This window comes from Esox lucius, chromosome 2 (genome assembly GCF_011004845.1).
Source record: "Esox lucius isolate fEsoLuc1 chromosome 2, fEsoLuc1.pri, whole genome shotgun sequence".
NCBI classification, from domain to species: domain Eukaryota; kingdom Metazoa; phylum Chordata; class Actinopteri; order Esociformes; family Esocidae; genus Esox; species Esox lucius.
This window is the reverse complement of record NC_047570.1, coordinates 22,240,386-22,260,563: the sequence shown is the minus strand read 5'-3', so window position 1 is coordinate 22,260,563 and position 20,178 is coordinate 22,240,386. Positions and strand designations below refer to the sequence as shown.

General features: G+C 39.5%; 1 protein-coding gene across 2 annotated transcripts in view; it reads right to left on the bottom strand.

Annotated features, from left to right (window-relative positions):
• Nucleotides 1–20,178, bottom strand: part of tub (TUB bipartite transcription factor) — a 79,120-nt gene that overhangs the window by 19,823 nt on the left and 39,119 nt on the right. For both annotated transcript variants that reach the window (XM_010890514.4, XM_010890515.4), the window contains exons 2-4: nt 12,741–12,792; nt 764–926; nt 396–533 (exon numbers count right to left, since the gene is read on the bottom strand). In XM_010890514.4, the coding sequence (XP_010888816.1) occupies nt 396–533; nt 764–926; nt 12,741–12,792 (353 nt within the window). The remainder of the gene's footprint in view (nt 1–395; nt 534–763; nt 927–12,740; nt 12,793–20,178) is intronic.

Sequence of the window (20,178 nt, the reverse complement as noted above, 5' to 3'; positions counted from 1 at the left end):
GGCTTTTTAGGACAGTATACTTCGACAGTAATGTTACAATAGAAGAGATAGGTTGACAAAAAATGTCTAGTGGCTATGCAACAAACTTCACCTCTGCTTCATTCTACAAGGTACCATAATAATATACAGTATCTTGCTCTGCAAAACACTTTGACAAGCAGTGTTATATACTGGCACAATAGATGAAATTTCCTCCTCTGGAAAACATGAGGATTTCAATCAATTGTTTGATTTCCGCCCCAGTAGGAGTCAGAGCTAAGCCAGATGGAGAGATGCTGTAAAGTTGGCCGACAGACATAGAGAGAGAGAACCATGCATGCTGTGGTCTGTCTGTCTCATCTGTCTGATCTTGTCATTTCGTATCTCTGTCTCGAGGCAGCAGCAGCATAGCTGACCTTTGTGCTTCCCCTTTCTCTCCTTTTTGCCGCTGCCTGTCTGTGGGGTGGAGCTAGCTGATGCTTTTCCCTTTTTGGCTGAGCGAGGAGCCTGGATATCTGCTACCATCTTCACCTCCTCATGTTCAGCTTCTTGCACTATGCACGACCCAGCAGGAGCCAGTGATGAGAGGGAGTTAGCAGGGAGGTGGAGGTTATGGAAAGAAAGATGAAGTGAGAGAGAAGGTTACAGTCTACAGTGAAAGATATCAAGTCCTGAACAAAATATAATTGGAAATTCAGTTAAACATTAGAGAATTGGTGAGGGGTTTGAATTATTTTGCCATTCCATTTACAGTACGAAGCAGTTCGTTTTCTGGTTTTCTTACCATGGTAAATGGTGCTACTGTTGCTACTGAGGTAGGACTCCACCAGGGGAGCCTGCTCTTCACACTGCTTGGTCCTGCGAGCACGAGACCGCCCGTCAACATTGGACTGCACCATTAGAGGCTCCTGCCTCTTCTTCTTCTGCTTCTGTTCCAGAAGAGCTCGCTGCAACACATACATATACAGCACTAGTCAAAAGTTTGGACACACTCACCCATTCAGTTGAATGGTTGTGTCCAAACGTGTGGCTGGTACTGTACACATAAACATTTAGATTTGCTGGATCTCAGATATCTCTTTGGTTAATGCTAAATGTTAAATTCCAATCTTTCTACCATCACAATATCTACGCCAATTGGTGCCAATACATTCCAACATTCGAAAATCAACTTGATTTGAGGTATTCGACGGGTTTTAGCCTCTAATTATGCTCAAACTCCAAACCAAAGTCTTCCAAAAAATTTTTGATTTCAAAAGTCCAAGCTACGGCTGTAGCAAAGGATTGAAATCCCACGAAATCTGCCATGTTGTCTGACGTACAGCAGACCAACAAAGCTACAGTGTGCTGGAAAACCTTTCTTTTGAGTAAGTATTTGGATCATGGATATTTGACAGCAGTGCCTAAGATTTTATGTTGACACACACTTTTCTCATCCTTAATGTTTACAATGTTACTCTTCAAACTGAGAAATAGAGTTGTTTACAACTGAGAAATATAGTTGTTTACAACTGAGAAAAAGATTTGTTGAGACAGTTGTTGAGAAAATAATTTGTTTGATCATTTTGTAATTCATTATTCTTTTCAAATAATCATATTTTTCTGAACTTTGAACAGTTATACAGATTCCCAGGTTGTGGCACTATATAAGTAAATGTAATGTATTAAAAAATATATGTAGTTACAGTTCATATACACTACCGTTCAAAAGATCTACATAAGTGTACAGAGGCCCATTATCAGCAACGATCAGCCCTGTGTTCCAATAGCAAGTTGTTTTCTAATCCAAGTTAATCATTTTAAAAGGCTAATTGATCATTATGTAACCCACGTGTAGGGTAATTACACGTGTAGGGGAAGATATAGAACTCAGGGATGATCTTTTTGGCTCTATCCTCAGCTGTAAGTGGGTTAGACTTTGGGTGGCTAGCCAAATCCTCGTCAGGAATGATCCATTCACATAAAAAAAAACGACCTGCCTTACATCACAACAGGCTTATAAATCTTTATGATGTTACTCTTAACACAACACCATGTAATTTTTTTTAAGTGATAACACAATCAGTTGTTCAGTCAATTAAATCATAATACTGTAAATTATCAGTAAATTATTTTTCAACACAAATGTAATAAAATTATTACAATAGAATAATTCACTTAAAAGTGTCACATGGAAAGAATACTGTGAGTGATATAGTACTACTCACTAGCTAAGGAGAGCTAGCATTATTTGCTACCAAATGACAGCCTATAAGAGCTGGAATTAGATTTTACCACATAGCAACAACTAACTTATCAACTAAGGTATTACAAAATGTAGAACACTTTACAAAACACCTCCTCAATTCATGCTAATCGACGCTAACCAACTGCACTCCCGCTCTTGACTCAGCCAAAGGTTGGACATCTGCCACAATCTGCCACAATTGCTAAGAACATGAAGAAAGGATAAATACATTAGTGTCTAGTTTGAGAAACAGACGCCTCACAGGTCCTCAACTGGCAGCTACATTAAATTGTATCCGCAAAACACCAGTTTCAACGTCAACAGTGAAGAGGCCAAAACATGGGCTTTTCTTTCGAAAACAAGGTAATTTAAAAGTGACCTCAAACTTTTTAACAGTAGTGTTAGAATTGTATATATCTCAAAATAACAATTTACCACATACTCTGCACATACTGTACATGATTCACATCAGAAACTGGGCATCTTGTTAAAAAAGGAAGAATGGATGGAACAAAATACAGGGAACTACTGCAAGAAAACCTATTTAAGTCCACAAAAATTCACTGTTAAGCAGGACAACGATCCCATCTACAATGCCAAAGCAAAATTGGAGTGGCTTAACAAAAAAACTTTGTTCTACAGTTGACCAGTCCTAGTCCTGATCTCAATCCCATAGAAATTCTGAGGCAGTATTTGATATTTGCTGTCCACAAGCATCAATAAACCACCCTGAACAACCTGGAGCCAAAATCCCTCCAACACAGTATGCAAGGCCAGTACATACCTATAAAAAGACTTCAGGCTATTATTGCAGTAAAATGTCATTCTACCAAACATTATTGTGTAGGAGTTCTACTTATTTAAAACTTATTTTTTATTTCCCACCAGAGAACCAATTTCACCAAACAATAACTGGTTTAGAGTGTCAGTGTTTTAAAATGACAATAAAGCAGCAAGAAATTTAAAAGAACCATTTGTAAATTCAGTTAAATTACAAAATTGGCAAGGGGTTTGAACACTATAAGAAGGCAATATATGTCTAATTTACTACCTTCCCTGCACACATACTGTACATATACTGTACATGATTCACACACACAAAACAGAACTTATTACTTTCTCTCACAAATCCATTATCTTCTATCTGTGTCATTGGAAGGGTTCATTATCCTATTTCCCACTAAATAATTATTGTTATTTTTCCACACAAGGCAATTTAATTAACATAATTATCCTAGTTCTGAGCAGTCACACACTTTCCAATATCCTGTAAAAGCCTATTATTCTGAGAGACCCTTTAGGTCTGAAATTAAATGTTTTAGCCCTACATTTGTGGTTTTTAAAGGATATTGGAATATCTTGTAATTCTGTTTTTAACAGAATTGGCAAAGTAAATACACAGGCCAAATCCAATCAACATACATAAATAAAATGCACTAAACCAGTACATACACCCTTACAATATATATAATTTCCTGTCTATATTTACTTGTATACAAGTTTGTGCTCGAAAGAGAGGCACACTAAAAAGCAAAGGTTATTATTTTTATTTGAAACTGTGGGGGAACCTCTATAAGTTAATTAAGAAAACAACCAACCCGCTGAAAAAATTTACCCCATAAGGATCTTCAAAAGATTATTTGAGGAACCAACTTTTGAAAGAACTTATAAGGGCTACCCTACGAAAAAAGCTAACCAGCTACAATATTAAATGCAATCTTCCTTCAATGAGCTAGTTAGTTAGCTACAGTACTGTCATAACAGGATTTGATGAACACAATGAACACATTTTAATGAGGCAACCACTGCGTGTTCTTCAAAAATCAGGGGAGGAGGGTATTGAGTCAGCTTTGTTGAATGTGACACGGGTGTACAGAATATGAACACATCTGTGAGAATGACAAGCTAAGGGAATAAATGTTCAAGGGAAGGGAATAAAGTAAATTCAACTCTGGAAATGCAATGGAAACCAATGAGGGTTTCTCTATCTTGGCCTCATCTGACCACATTTCACATTGAAAACACTTTCCTAAAGTTGCATTTACTTTATTAATATACTATATGGTCTTAATTTTTCTTCATTTACAAAGCTGGACTGATGGTCTTTTTCCAGTAAATGTAACAGCAACATTAATGTGTGACTTTGTTTTAAAATAAAATATAAAACAGAAAGAAATGTCAGTGTACCATTAGTAATTCAGTATTATGAGAGAATTTGTCAGGGGTTTGGATACTTTTACAAGGCACTGTATTCACCATTGCAGGCACTGTATTCACCATTGCAGGCACTGTATTCACCATTGCAGGCACTGTATTCACCATTGCAGTGTTTGCAGATTAGCCCAGGGGTCCTGTGGAAGGTTGGTGCAATTGGCCAGCACCCTTTGAGTTCAATATGGTTGCATTGCATTGTCAAACTCGGATGACCCCTTGTGGCATCTTGGGAGCCTGTGTGTTCAATTGAGGTAAAATAATGTTTTTTCTTTGGTGCATAAGGACTCTGATGTAAACATCCTGGTTCCAAGAGCAGAGTGATAAGAACCAGAGCGGCATCGGATTTAATATGGAACATTGTCTGTCCCGAGTTCGCTGCGAGTCACTGCAATGAAAGGACTGTAATTATGAATTGGATATCATGTAATCTGTGTGATTGAAATGGAATAATTCTAATTATTTTGTAATTTATTTGAACAAATTATCCAAGTGAATAGAAAAGTCTACAAATGTTGATTTTTATTTAAATTAAACAACAAGTTTTCATATTAAAATATTGTAGGATAACATTTCTTGAAAATCATAACAGACTCCAAACAGATCATACTCATAAATCATTAAATCTTGCATTCAAAACAACTGATTTTGCTTTCATTTGGTTTGAAAAAACATCTTTCACCAGAAGTTCAGTGATTCAACCATTACGTTTTTGTTGAAATAGAACAAGGGCATTCATTAAAACATGACAGAGTGCAATACTTTCAGGTAAGTCATTGTAACAGTCAGTTAGTCGAAGACCAAACACGTGTTTTAAAATGACTCTTTAAAGTGTTAAATGTAATCTGTTACAGTTTATTTCATTGTTTTCACATTAGGCAAAACTGTGATATTACATTACCCATCACAGTTGACAGAAAATACCTTCCATAATTTCTATCCCAAAATTAAGTTTGATCAATATAGAGATCTTCTACAATCACTGATGCAAAAAAGTAACTTTTACTGCAAAAACATTTTGTCTAATCAATTGTAACAAATAATATCAGAAATAAATAAAAGAAATGTCAATGTTTAGCACACGCAACATTAATTTGCATCAATTCTGTCTTCAGCTTTTGGCCATGATATCTTGTCCATGTCATAATATCTTCATTTTGCCTTGCACTGCAGGAAAATATTTGGCATTGCAAACCCAAACGTGACATTGGTCACCAGTGATATCATGACATGGCTTACCCATGAGTTGTAGGAGGGTGACGTGCTCATGGGGATGGCGTTCATAGACCTTCAAACTCCATAATGAAAATGAGATTATGGGGCTGGTCATGAATCAGAGATTCAATCCTGAATCACTGAACCAATCCTGAATCACCTCTGAATGGTGGAACCCAACATTATCACACACAATTTCATTGAGGATCTCAATGAGGTGTGCAGCCAAACCATTGTTTTACCCAAGAAGTGGCTTATGCCCATCCACCCCATCTTCAGATATGGCTGCACACAGGAATGTTTCCCCCACATTGTCCAGGCACATGGACAGTTGTTCAATGGCCAACGATATTTTGCCAACACTGTCCGGTTTTGGCTCGGTAGAAGCATGCTTTATCAATCAAGATGTACATGTGATGGTTCAAAGCTGTTCAGTTTGTAATCTGATGAATTACTCCTCTGCCTTGCTGTCAATCATGCTCCATTTTGAAAGACATTGCCAGTGTTCACATGGTTTATTTGGTTATACACACTGCTCAAAAATATTAAGGGAACACGTAATACCAAGTCACAGTATAATACCAAGTCAATTAAACTTCAGGGATATCAGTCTGTCCTGTTAGGAAGCATAAGCAATTGTGAATCAATGTCACCTGTTTTGGTGCAAATGAAAGTGAAACTAGGTGCACTCACTGGAGAGGCAATGGCAAGACAACCTCTAAAAAGGGAATGGTTTTGCAGGTGGTGCCCAAAGACAATTGCTCTCTCCTTATCCTTCATGACAGATTTTTCTATAATTTTTGCTGGTGTCTTTGTCACTACAGGTAGCATGAGGCGGTACCTGCATCCCTTTCAGTTTGCACAGGTAGTCCAGCTCCTCCGGGATAGCACATACATGTCATTGCAAGGTTTGCTATGTCTCCAAGTACAGATACCAGGAGACAGGCCATTACACAAAGAGAGCTGAACATCAACCCAGCAGCATGACTGGTATCTTCTCCTTTGTGCGAGGAGGAACATGAGGAGCACTGCCAGAGCCCTACAAAATGACCTCCACCAAACTGTCAGAAACAGACTCCATGAGGGTGGCATGAGGGCCCATCGTCCTCTAGCTCACAGCTCAGCACCGTGCACCTCGATTGGCATTCGCCAGAGAATATCAGAATTATCTGGTCCCCCATTGGGGCCCTGTTCTCTTCACAGATGAGAGCAGGTTCACAAAGAGCACATAAGTCTGGAGACGCATGAAAGAATAATATCCCCCTACTGTTTAGAATACACTGCAGTATATGTTACAAGAATGAATCAGACATGATGCAATATGCTTTACCATGTTTTATAAAACATTTTGCATTGAGTGATTCCAACATAAAATTATTTGTACATACACCATCTACTGATACAGTAGCAATTATAGTCAGTCTGTCTTCTGCATTTGGCCACAGGTTCTCATCCACATAACATCTTATGTAACCTTGGGCAATACACCTAGGAAAGAATCTTTTGCCATGCCTTGTCCATCCCTGGCAATCTTCTGCAGATATGTCCAGGCATCCATCATTCATTGTGTCCAGGGAGACATTTGATCATGTGGATGGTGGTCATAAACCTTTCACCTCCATGAAGAAAACAATTCCTCTGTGGGGTTGAGGAACGGAGAGTCAGGTGGCTAGGTTCATGTTTACATTACAGTACAGAATGATAAGATGTCCACTTTTGTATAGATGAACAAAATTGAAAGACTAATACCTGGGTAGGTGTTCAGCTACAATGGGAATCAGCTGTGGTTGGTCTAGTTGTTTTGATAGTATTTCATTTTTTATATTTCATTACGGTTTTATTGTAAATATATAGGACATTGCGGTCTTATTCAATTTTGTTATGTTAGGTTTTGAACTTAGGTTTAACAGTATTGAAAAGAGTATGTAAAACATGTGCAAATTGGCCTGTAAGAACATAGACTTTTGGTGATGGTTGTGTCTGAGTGAGAAAATAATGAATGTTATTTGAAAGATGTTGTCATTGAATGCATTTTGTGCCAAAGCAATGAAAAATGATCCACAGTTTAACCCACATAGACTGCTGGTGTGCTCACCGTGTGTATTGAGAAATGGGTCCTAGCGATGGTAAAAAAGTGTTCTCTTAATTTTTCTGAACAGTGTACTTACCAGTTGTTGTTACTTTTATGGATGGCAATCATGTCTTGTTTCTGACAGTATTGTATTGGTCATATCCAATGCGGTGGTCTATTGTGGCTCACACTACCAACACCAAGGTTGTGGGTTTGAATCCCACATTGGTTATATACAAATCTATGGTCTTAGGGTGGTGATTCCGTACTTTTCAATCTGAACATAGTAGGAAAAACAATGTAAAATACATACAGTATCTTCACCAAATGGTTGAGTTATGATCAATTAGGGACAATGAGCATAGCAATAGTAAAAAGGTGTTTCCATAGAGAAGAAAATCGTATCAAAGGTGATGCATGTACTGTGTATGAACATAATGTATTTCAATGTGAAACAGGTCTTTTTAGATGTTTTTTGTACTCAATGTCAGATGTACTTTTATGATGTTTTTGTACTAAGAGTGTTGAAATATTATCACATACTTGTGTGAACGTCAGATTTTTTTTTTTATGTGGACTTCCATACGATACCAATAAACAATAAAGGTCTTCAATCAGTGTATCCTCTATAAGTATTGCAGGTTGAATTGGGCTGAACGCAAGCCATGTAGTAGAGAAGAATTATCTAAAATGCTACAAAATCTCTCTGCTGATTTATATTTAGTATACTGCACTCTGTCTATCATTTTACTCTATGATCTGTCTCAGGTTATCATGTAATACTAGTCCCCTGCAATTTTCTTCAAAATGTACAGAAACGTAATGTACATTTTCGCGGCCTTTACCTCTGGGATCACCCAATCAACTTACCTCCTTTTATTTATCAGACCTCAGTTTTAATCGGGTGACGCCGCCAAGCGTCTTTGGTTATTTTACACTTGCCCTAGGATCTTTTTATTTGTATTTTACGTCTTTGGAGGGATTACACCGAACTCAGTTTACCAGGCACTGGAATTTAGCATAAGGCGTAACTTGACCCACTGCAAGGTCAGTTAACTTCCACCCTGGCTTATGACACCTGTCCCAAGTCTGGAACGGTCCTATCAATCAGTCCTCCGACGAAGGAACTTTTTATGTTGCCACCCAGAGGTTCCTAACGCTCAACAATATTTATAGTTGTGCTTATTTAGAACCGGTTCACTCACCGAGCCTGAGGTACTGAGAGTCACCCCTATCGTACTTGTGTTGGCTTTATATAGCCTTTAGGTCCCCTTATGGTCCGTTCATACTATTTTCTGGTTTTATCCAAGGTGTGGGTATTTCCCAGCTATAACTCACAAATCCCCTTTAAAACTCTTATCTGCCTAATGCTGATCCTCTGTCCGTCCCGGAATTCCCTGCTCAGAAGGGGTCAGAAGTCAGATCTTTTTTATGGCGGGGAATCAAATTCCATATTCCCTCTTGGGACCGAATCCCTGGTCAACCCACTTCTTTTGCCCTAAAATATTCTACCCAAAACACTTAATTTATTAAACCCTTTTAAAAAATCTTATCTAGCTAATGCTGATCCTCTGTCCGTCCAGGCATTCCCCGCTCAAAAGGGGTTAGAGGTCAGATCTTTTTTATGGCGGGGAATCAAGGATAGTACTCCTTCTCTGGAACAAATCCTGAATCAACCCACTTCTTTTGCCACTAAAATATTCTATTAAATATAACCTTCCTGTATAGTAAACCCAGACAAACCCCTCAAGGAATTTATGTATTTTTTATGTCACCTTGGAGCAAACCAGTACCAAACACACTCACACACTTTCTCTCAGTTGCCTGCAAGGGACCTGGACAGGGAACTGATATTGTCTCTAGGTCTAAGTTTTGATTTATGGAGTATGCGGAATCTCACTGAATACTATCTCTAGTAAAAACAGGTCTGCGGCTCAGAGGCAGAGGAATTATGATCAAGCATTTGACAATCACACATCCACACAGAGACCAAGAGGAGACAGAGCTCTTACAAGTTCCTACCTTTATTTAGTCAATCACTAGTACAGACAGTGCCGGGTTCCGGGGGGGTCCAATAACCAAGAGTCAGATCAACTCTTCTCGAGTCTTCGCTCCAAAAGCAAAACACGCGCCTTTATCCGACCCTCCAGGCCATTTTATAAAGTATTTTATTCATGCCCTTTATGAGGGAGGTACAATGAATCAATCAAAATTAATTTATAAAGCCCTTTTTACAACAGCAAACAACAGTAGTGTTGAATTTCAGTGGCTAGGAAAAACTCCCTAAGAAGGCTGAATTTTAGGAAGAAACCTAGAGTGGACCCAGGCTCAGAGGGGTGACCAGTCCTCTTCTGGCTGTGCCGGGTGAGATATTAAGAGTCCAATTGGAATAATTAATACATTTCTCTGGGCTAAATCCAGAGGCTATTTGATTTTAGACTAGGTCAGAAGTATGACCAGGTGGATAAGGACAAGGACAGCAATGGGCCTCCCAAACCAGGTAATCCGCAGGTGTGGACCAGGACCTCATCTCCTCCAAAAATGTAAAACTGGAGGAAACTGAGAAAAGTTAGAAGTGCATTCCTCATATCCCCCAGCACATCACATGACCCCAGACTTTACCACCCCTCCCATAGTCCTTAGTTGGGGTCTATGTAGGCCCTCCCCATTTCTTCACAGAACTGGGGTCGTTCGGTGCACACACAAGCACCAAGGGGGAGGGGGGTAGTTGTACGTCATCCGTCTCAGGTCCTGGTGTAGATTGTTGATGCGTCTCCGTCGTCGGCTGTTGCTCTCGAAACCCTCGGCTCACCTCCTGTAACTCTGCCCCTTTTTCTCAACAACATGTACATACTCATTTACACTGATGATGGTTATACTTATATACACGGATGATACATTTAATGATGGTAACGGGTGGATTGTGTCACAACACACAGTGCATCGCACCCTGCTGTATATGGGGCTGCGTAGCCGCAGACCGGTCACTGTCCACGATGACCCGATCCACCATTGAAAGCGCCGATAAATGGGCATGTGACCTTCAGAATTGGACATTGGAGCAGTGGAAGAAGGTCACCTGGTCCGATGAGCCCTGTTTTCTTTAACATCACGGGGACGGCTGTGTGTCACCAGGATGCACTGTGGGAAGACGACAGACCGGTGGAGGGAGTGTGATGCTCGGGACAACGTTCCGCTGGGAAACCCTGGGTCCAGGCATTCATGTGGACGTCACGTGCCACCTACATAAACATCGTTGCAGACCGGGTACACCCCTTCATGGCAACGGCTTTCCCTGATAGCAGTGGCATTAATGCATCCTGCCATGTTGTTCGGGAATGGTTTGAGGAACATGATGAAGAGTGCAACGTGTTGCCCTGGCCTCCAAATTGCCCAGATCTCAATCCGATTGAGCATGTGGGACGTGCTGGACCATGTTCAATCCACGGTGGACTTGAAGGATCTGCTGCTAATGTCTTGGTGCCAGATACCACAGGACACCTTCAGGGGTCTGGTAGAGTCCATGCCTTGGCAGGTCAGCAATGTTTTGGCAGCACACAAAGGACCTACAGCATATTAGGCAGGTGGTCATAATGTTTTGGCTTATCAGTGTATGTCGCTGACATAAACCCAGTATTGATGGAATTGTTTCCTCAAGATGTCGGGACAGATGATAAGATGGTAGATGATGAGTCACTTGAGACTGCCACTGCCAGACACTTGACACCACTTTCTATGTTGTTCAGGTCTGAGACAACACTTCGCCAAACATTTTATTATGTATCACGGACAGCAAACATGACAGACGTGTAACAAACTGATCGGCATGCATGGCTGCAGAGCTCCAGTCCTTGGTGGTGCAGTGCATGGTGGGTTTATCCCTGACTAATAATCAGAGATACAATTACAATCTACATGCGAAACCAGGTGTGAAATTAATTAGCTCACAGAGCTAACTATGTGTTTCTGATACTGAAAACGTTTTCGATATGTTCTGGTAACTATTTGAGCTGACCAGACATAGAAATCGATCATACATTTGTTCTTGCAGTTTCTAATAAAAATGTTAAGGCTGATAACATTTACACTATCGTTAAACATTCTGGGACAGTTAGAAATGTCCTTGTCTTTCAAAAGAAAAGCACATTTATGTCCATTAAAATAACATCAAATTGATCAGAATTACAGTGTAGACATTGTTACTGTTGTAAATTACTATTGTAACTGGAAACGGTAGATTTTTTATGGAATATCTACATAGGCCTACAGAGGCCTTTTATCAGCAACCGTTCCTGTGTTCCAATGGCATGGTGTGTTTGCTAATCCAAGTTCATCAGGGTAAACTGGCTCTAACCAGAATAGAAAGAGGTGGGAGGCTCCGGTGCACAACAGTGCAAGAGGACAAATACATTAGAATGTTTAGTTTGAGAAACAGACACCTCACAGGTCCTCAACTGGCAGCTTCATTAAATAGTACCTGTAAAACACCAGTCTCCACATCAACCGTGAAGGGACCACTCCAGGATGCTGGCTTTCTAGGCTTTCTCTCTCTGTCCAGTGTCTGTGTCCTTTTGCCCATCTTAATCTTTTCTTTTTATTGGCCGGTCTGAGATATGGCTTTTTCTTTGCAACTCTGCCTAGAAGGCCAGTATCCCATTACTAGTTAATAAGTAAGAATATATATAATGGAATAGAGTGGAATAGGGAAATAGTGTCAGGAAGTATTAGGGGATGTCAAGCAAAACTAAAGCTTAACAGGGATTTATAGTTTTGGAATTGTTGCAGAAAATACTTGTTGGATACCTTTCAGACATAAAGATAAGACCCGAAAAAAGTTTAGACTGTCTTGGTATGAGTAGGATATAAAGCTCTGGAAAATATTAAGAGACCACGGCACCTTTTTAGTTCCTTTCCAAAAATGGCGAAAAGGAAGGTTTTGAGTGAGGAGTGAAAAAGGTGCAATGGTCTCTTAATTTTTACCGGAGCTTTATGTGGCTGAACCGCTCTGCTTTAGTATAGGGACACAGGAAGACCTACCTGTCTGTCTAGCTTCTGTTGGCGGAGGTTGCTGCCCTCATCATCCAATGTACTGCAGACAGAAAGACAGAAACAGAGAGACATACAAAGAGGGAGAGAGAACGGGGAGATGGTTAAGACATACCAAGGCCTGGGGTGCTCTTTCATAGCATCAGACCGTCCTCCACAGTCTAGGTTAGTGTCTCGACTGTGATGCTAGCTGACAAGTGTCTAGGAATTAACATGGGTGACACTAATTGGCCAGCATCACCAAGGGAAAGGGGGGCATCTTCAGCAAGGATTTACTTTACTCATCTCACTCTAGCGGCTTTCTCAGGTGGGCGACTGTATAGCTAACAGATGTCATTAAATAAGTGAGCATGCCCTAAAACACAGTGACCCAAGATACCCAGGGACGCTGGTTAAATCTGACCATAGATATAGAAATAACAGACAGAGATATCTCGAACATTACCCATGTAATTCCATATATCCATGGAAAAGTGAATTTGAAAATCGCAATTGGTTTTGGTTTGTCATAGGAATTTAGGATTTAGTTAGGATTTAGATCCTTAATTTAGTAACCACATCTTTATTGAATCACTGTTAAATAAGAAATGTGCAGTGGATCAAAATTTTTTGACTTTGAACTACTGGAACCCAAAACTGAGTGTAGGCAAATTGTAATTTACAATGTTATTCTATGGCATATTACATTTTTGGTAAGAACGCAATCTGACCAGAAGGTGCTACAGAGTAGTGGATGTTGACAACATATATGTGTAACGTCTTCTAATATGCAGGACAGACGCAGAGGTATAGACAAGGATATTTAAATTCAAGGCACACGAAACAAGGATGTAACAGGAAACAATGACCAGGGGCAAACAAGACACCGCTGGCAAGACTAAACTACACACAGGTGAAATCAATGAACACATGGGATTAATACAGAACATAGAAACAGAATAAATAGAACTAGGCTGTGTCTGGCTGTTAGAATATTGAGGAAGAGTAGAATATTGAGGAAATAACACAAATATTTTTTTGGGAAGAAAACTCATGAAGTTGACTACTAAATGTGGTCAAACCAACCTGATGGCCTTTATACTAAGTAGAGATAGTGACACAATTAAACATTTCCAGCTCCAGAGCCGGTAGTATTTGTAGTGTATTAGACCAGAGCGTATCATAGATAACGATGTCCTTTTTTTATTATGTAAAACGCCAAGTAAGGCACTAGATCTGTGTTACTTACAAAGAAAATCCTAATTGAATATTCATGTGATGCTGGCAGACAATAAAACGTTGTTTCTCTATTCTGTGGAAGGAACATCAAAAAGGAGCATCTGCTAAGACCCTTTTTCTGCACTTCAGGTATAACACTCACTGGGAGCTTTGGCGCTGTATTCCCAAATGGGATTGCATTAATGCATCACTATTATGGGGGCATTATGCAGACTGTGTTGTTATTGAAATCAGTGGCGGACTGGGTTGGGTGGGGGCAAGTGTGAAGGGCCCTAATGCACATTATAGCTTACCACAGACGCACAACAATTAAACTATAATTTCCATCATAACTGGATAGTTGACCCTCATTGTTACACCTCTGGTTATATAATTATCTACCTCTCTGTTACACATTCACACACTTGATTGTTGAGGACCGTTAGAAAGAGGCTACGGCTAAGAGCGAGATGAACTGTAAACCCATTAAACAAAACCACATCATCATTGAACCTATAGACACTTCTTTGTCAACCAAAATGCCAAACCTGTTTGATTTGAAACTCATTTAGTAAATAACTCTGCTTTATAACCTGCTATAGTATAACAAATCGATTGACAAGCTATTTAATTGGTAGAGACACAATTGCTGTCTCACCACCCTTTTTTCAGTGACTCTAATGTACTATATATGAATGTATGTATGCACAGTGAGTGCCCAAAATAACATAAAATAACAACACCTAACAAAATAATAATATCAAGGATGTAAAAAGGAGTAGGGCCAGCCTTTGCCTTCAGAATCAATCAATCAATCAATTTGATTTATAAAGCCCTTTTTACATAAGCAGTTGTCACAAAGTGCTTTTACAAGACACCCAGCCTGAAACCCCATGGAGAAAACAAGCAGAGTGGCAGCTGGTATCGTCTTGATTTCCAACACAACCAGGAGGACTTAGGATAGGGATAGCAACGGGTCTTTCGAGCCCATAACTTGGGAGGTGTGGGCCAAGACCTCATGTCCAAGACCTCAAGTTTAAATGAAAAATGCTAAATTTAGAGAGCCCATAACCGTGGCCAAAATAATTCCCAATAACTACAGGTGCTGGTCATAAAATTAGAATATCATCAAAAAGTTGATATTTTTTCAGTATTTCCATTCAAAAAGTGAAACTTGTATAATGTATACATTCATTCCACACAGACTGATATATTTCAAGTGTTTATTTCTTTTAATTTTGATGATTATAACTGACAACTAATGAAAAACCCAAATTCAGTATCTCAGAAAATTTGAATATTGTGAAAAGGTTCAATATTGAAGACACCTGGTGCCACACTCTAATCAGCTAATTAGCCCAAAACACCTGCAAAGGCCTTTAAATGGTCTCTCAGTCTAGCTCTGTAGGCAACACAATCATGGGGAAGACTGCTGACTTGACAGCTGTCCAAAAGACGACCATTGACATCTTGCAAAAAGAGGGCAAGACACAAAAGGTCATAGCTAAAGTGGCTGGCTGTTCACAGAGCTCTGTGTCCAAGCACATTAATATAGAGGCAAAGGAAAGGAAAAGATGTGGTAGAAAAAAGTGTACAAGCAATAGGGATAACCGCACCCTTGAGAGGATTGTGAAACAAAACCCATTCAAAAATGTGGGGGAGATTCACAAAGAGTGGACTGCAGCTGGAGTCAGTGCTTCAAGAACCACCATGCACAGACGTATGCAAGACATGGCATCCATCTACGCAGCCATCTACCAGGAAGTTTTAGAGCACTTCATGCTTCCTGCTGCTGACCAACTTTATGGAGATGCAGATTTCATTTTCCAACAGGACTTGGCACCTGCACACAGTGCCAAAGCTACCAGTACCTGGTTTAAGGACCATGGTATCCCTGTTCTTAATTGGCCAGCAAACTCGCCTGACCTTAATACTATAGAAAATCTATGGGGTATTGTGAAGAGGAAGATGCGATATGCCAAACCCAACAATGCAGAAGAGCTGAAGGCCACTATCAGAGCAACCTGGGCTCTCATAACACCTGAGCAGTGCCACAGACTGATCAACTCCATGCCACGCCCCATTGCTGCAGTAATTCCAACTAAGTATTGAGTGCTGTACATGCTCATACTTTTCATGTTCATACTTTTCAGTTGGCCAACATTCCTAAAAATCCTTTTTTTGTATTTATCTTAAGTAATATTCAAATTTTCCGAGATACTGAATCTGGGATTTTCATTTTCATTAGTTGTCAGTTATAATCATCACAATTAAAAGAAATAAATATTTGACATATATCAGTATGTGTGTAATGAATGAATATACACTCACCTAAAAGATTATTAGGAACACCATACTAATACTGTGTTTGACCCCCTTTCGCCTTCAGAACTGCCTTAATTCTACGTGGCATTGATTCAACAAGGTGCTGAAAGCATTCTTTAGAAATGTTGGCCCATATTGATAGGATAGCATCTTGCAGTTGATGGAGATTTGTGGGATGCACATTCAGGGCATGAAGCTCCAGTTCCATATTGGGTTGAGATCTGGTGACTGTGGGGGCCATTTCAGTACAGTGAACTCATTGTCATGTTCAAGAAACCAATTTGAAATGATTCGAGCTTTGTGACATGGTGCATTATCCTGCTGGAAGTAGCCATCAGAGGATGGGTACATGGTGGTCATAAAGGGATGGACATGCTCAGAAACAATGCTCAGGTAGGCCGTGGCATTTAAACCATGCCCAATTGGCACTAAGGGGCCTAAAGTGTGCCAAGAAAACATCCCCCACACCATTACACCACCACCAACAACCTGCACAGTGGTAACAAGGCATGATGGATCCATGTTCTCATTCTGTTTACGCCAAATTCTGACTCTACCATCTGAATGTCTCAACAGAAATCAAGACTCATCAGACCAGGCAACATTCTTCCAGTCTTCAATTGTACAATTTTGGTGAGCTCGTGCAAATTGTAGCCTCTTTTTCCTATTTGTAGTGGAGATGAGTGGTACCCGGTGGGGTCTTCTGCTGTTGTAGCCCATCCGCCTCAAGTTTGTGTGTGTTGTGGCTTCACAAATGCTTTGCTGCATACCTCGGTTGTAACGAGTGTCAAAGTTGCTCTTCTATCAGCTTGAATCAGTCAGCCCATTCTCCTCTGACCTCTAGCATCAACAAGGCATTTTCGCCCACAGGACTGCCGCATACTGGATGTTTTTCCCTTTTCACACCATTCTTTGTAAACCCTAGAAATGGTTGCGCGTGAAAATCCCAGTAACTGAGCTGATTGTGAAATACAGACCGGCCCGTCTGGCACCAACAACAATGCCACGCATAATATTGCTTAAATCACCTTTCTTTCCCATTCTGACATTCAGTTTGGAGTTCAGGAGATTGTCTTGACCAGGACCATACCCCTAAATGCATTGAAGCAACTGCCATGTGATTGGTTGATTAGATAATTGCATTAATGAGAAATTGAACAGGTGTTCCTAATTATCCTTTAGGTGAGTGTAATATACAAGTTTCACTTTTTGAATGGAATTACTGAAATTAATCAACTTTTTGATGTTATTCAAATTTTATGACCAGCACCTGGATATTAATGCAAATCAGTCAAATTACTCTCCAACTGTTTATTGTATGTTACGTCTAAATTAATTACACTCAAAGTATGAGAGTAGGGAGTTGTAGAGAGTCTGTAACCGTAACTGTACAAAAGAAAAGTAAAAACTACACAAAAAGAACAATTACACTTAAGGGATAGTGAAAAGGCACCCAGATGAATGGAGAAACAAAAGATCTACAAGGCCTAACACAGAGAGGAGTTTTTGGAACAAATGTTCGCCTAGTGAATATACAAAATTATTACGCCTACTGATTCCTACGCCAGTACATAGGTGCAGACTCGTAGTTTAAGCACATGTATTGTTTGTCTATAGATTACATTAATAAGCTTTCAAAAAACCAAGAGGAGTTTTTGAAAAACTATATTGTCATTTTTGCCTAGTGAATACGATATTATTATGTGTATTATTAACATGATATAAATATTTCACTTTTTAAATATAAAGGTTATCGTGACACCCCTACTGGGCTCCAGAACTTCCCATTTCAATGATGTTCAGATCTTGTGATTGAGCAGGTCATGGAAGGAGTTTAACGTCATCCTCGTGTTCATAAAAGCACTCTTGAATACATTTAGCAGTGTGTATGGAAGCATTATCATCCTGGAATATCAGAACATCATGAGAAGCAATAACACTGCCTTTGATACAAGCCGTTTCCAAATGGCAGCCCAGCCATACATTTCTGCTTTGTGAAGCTCACAACGAGCAGTTTTTGTTGAGACTGGAACACAGATGTGCTGATACAAATCTGTGTCAATTTCTGGAGGCTTTTGGGGCATTAAGCAACTGCCCTGTTAACCTTCTGCTGTTCCTCTTTGCCCATGCCATATGATTTGAGTGTTCCCATTGAACACTGAAAAATGTACTTCCTGTGACCAATATACCTGCAATTAAGCCACTGACTCGTTGGAACTCTATTAGTTGTCTCATGTTGCTTTGAAAATTCAAATATCAAAGTACTAATAAGTCAGACCCTTTTATAGCTGACATATGTACTGCTAATTGGCAATCAACCTAATGTGACCTGTGCAGCTGTGTTTGAAATTGTGATTATTTGAAATCGTTATTTCAAAGTAACAGCCCTTTTCCATGTGGTCTTTCGGTTATTTCTTGAACATTCCGGATGCCTAGAACCCTGCAGACAACCCCAATCTGGCTGGTGAGTATGGACAGAGAACAAGCGAGTACACCTGTCATCAGTGACTGCACTCGTTTCTCTGCCCAGAAAACCAGGCCAGGAGGATTTCCGTGAAGAAATTAGTGAGAGGACACCAGCAATTTTTGTGACAACATGCTGAATATATTATTGTATGGTGCTGCTATGGCTCCCCACAAAGTTGTATATATGTTGTATGTTTTGCAGATTTGTGTTTAAGTAACAAAGTAATCCTGGTAAGAATGAATCAAAGTGTTTTTGTTCTATTATTTTCTTGCTCTAAGAAGATCGTCTGTGCCGATGGTGCACTCGGCTGTATTGAATGTGCACTCTGTTTATCGCGAGGCAAAAGAGGAACCTGGACAATTATTTTCTGAGATAAAAGACACAAAACTCAGCTCTACTGTCTTGACTTGTTTATTCCCAGTCAATCCCTCAATAGAGGCATTCACAACACTGACCATTTTACAGTATGTACAGTACTGTGTGAGATACTTTTCTCATTTGTACAGGCCAACTGAGATATTTACCAGGTCAACAATGTTGTCAATCGCTTTCGGTTGGAACAGCATGATAAATGAGAATTTGTTTATATTTCTCCGTATTCATACCTCCATCAGTTTTGGTGAGATCCCAAAGTTTGCTGACATACAACCCCAGACCATGATAAAGCCATCACAATGCTACACAGAAGGCTGCAAACAGGCATTCTTGTACTTAACTTCTTCTGACAGCCTACTGATATCTTTGTGAACCAAAAATGTCACATGTGGACTCTTTTCATCATAAGACGTTCTGACATTTCTTGTCACTACATGCTTAAAGTTTCTCCACATATTGTAATCTCTTTAATGCTTTTTGACTTGCCATATGATTTTTTTAAATTCCATTTCTTGTAAGACTTTTTTTCACAGTTGAAGAATGTATAACTGCCAGATCCTGCATTGGGTCAGTTGCCCACAGAGAAAAAAAGGCAAAACATTATTTGTGAGAGGTGAGTGATTGAGGATAATTTATTAGTTCCGTTCAGTGTGAACATTTTCGTTGATGGGAATCAGAATGATGGGCTGTAGCAAACATGGCCTTGTAATGTTGCTGCATAATGAATTTGTCCTAATTAGACATACTAATGATTATCTCGTTGAACCACTTTTAGAAGTAAAAAAAAACATTAGTAGTAAAAAATCGTACTATCTGGTTTGAAAAAAACTATTAGTAGTAAAAAATAAAGTTTACTTAATTTTTTTTAAGTCATTCAAACATGATACTAAGTCGTTCAAACAAGATACTAAGTTGTTCAAACAAGATAAACTTAGTCCCTGGGCCCCAAAAAAAATGTATTGCCTTGAGCTTCCATAGTAAAGTTTTTAAAGAAGGCAAATAATTAGTAGCTAAACATTTTGTAAACATTTTGTATTTTAGATTTATTACAACATTAACAAGTTA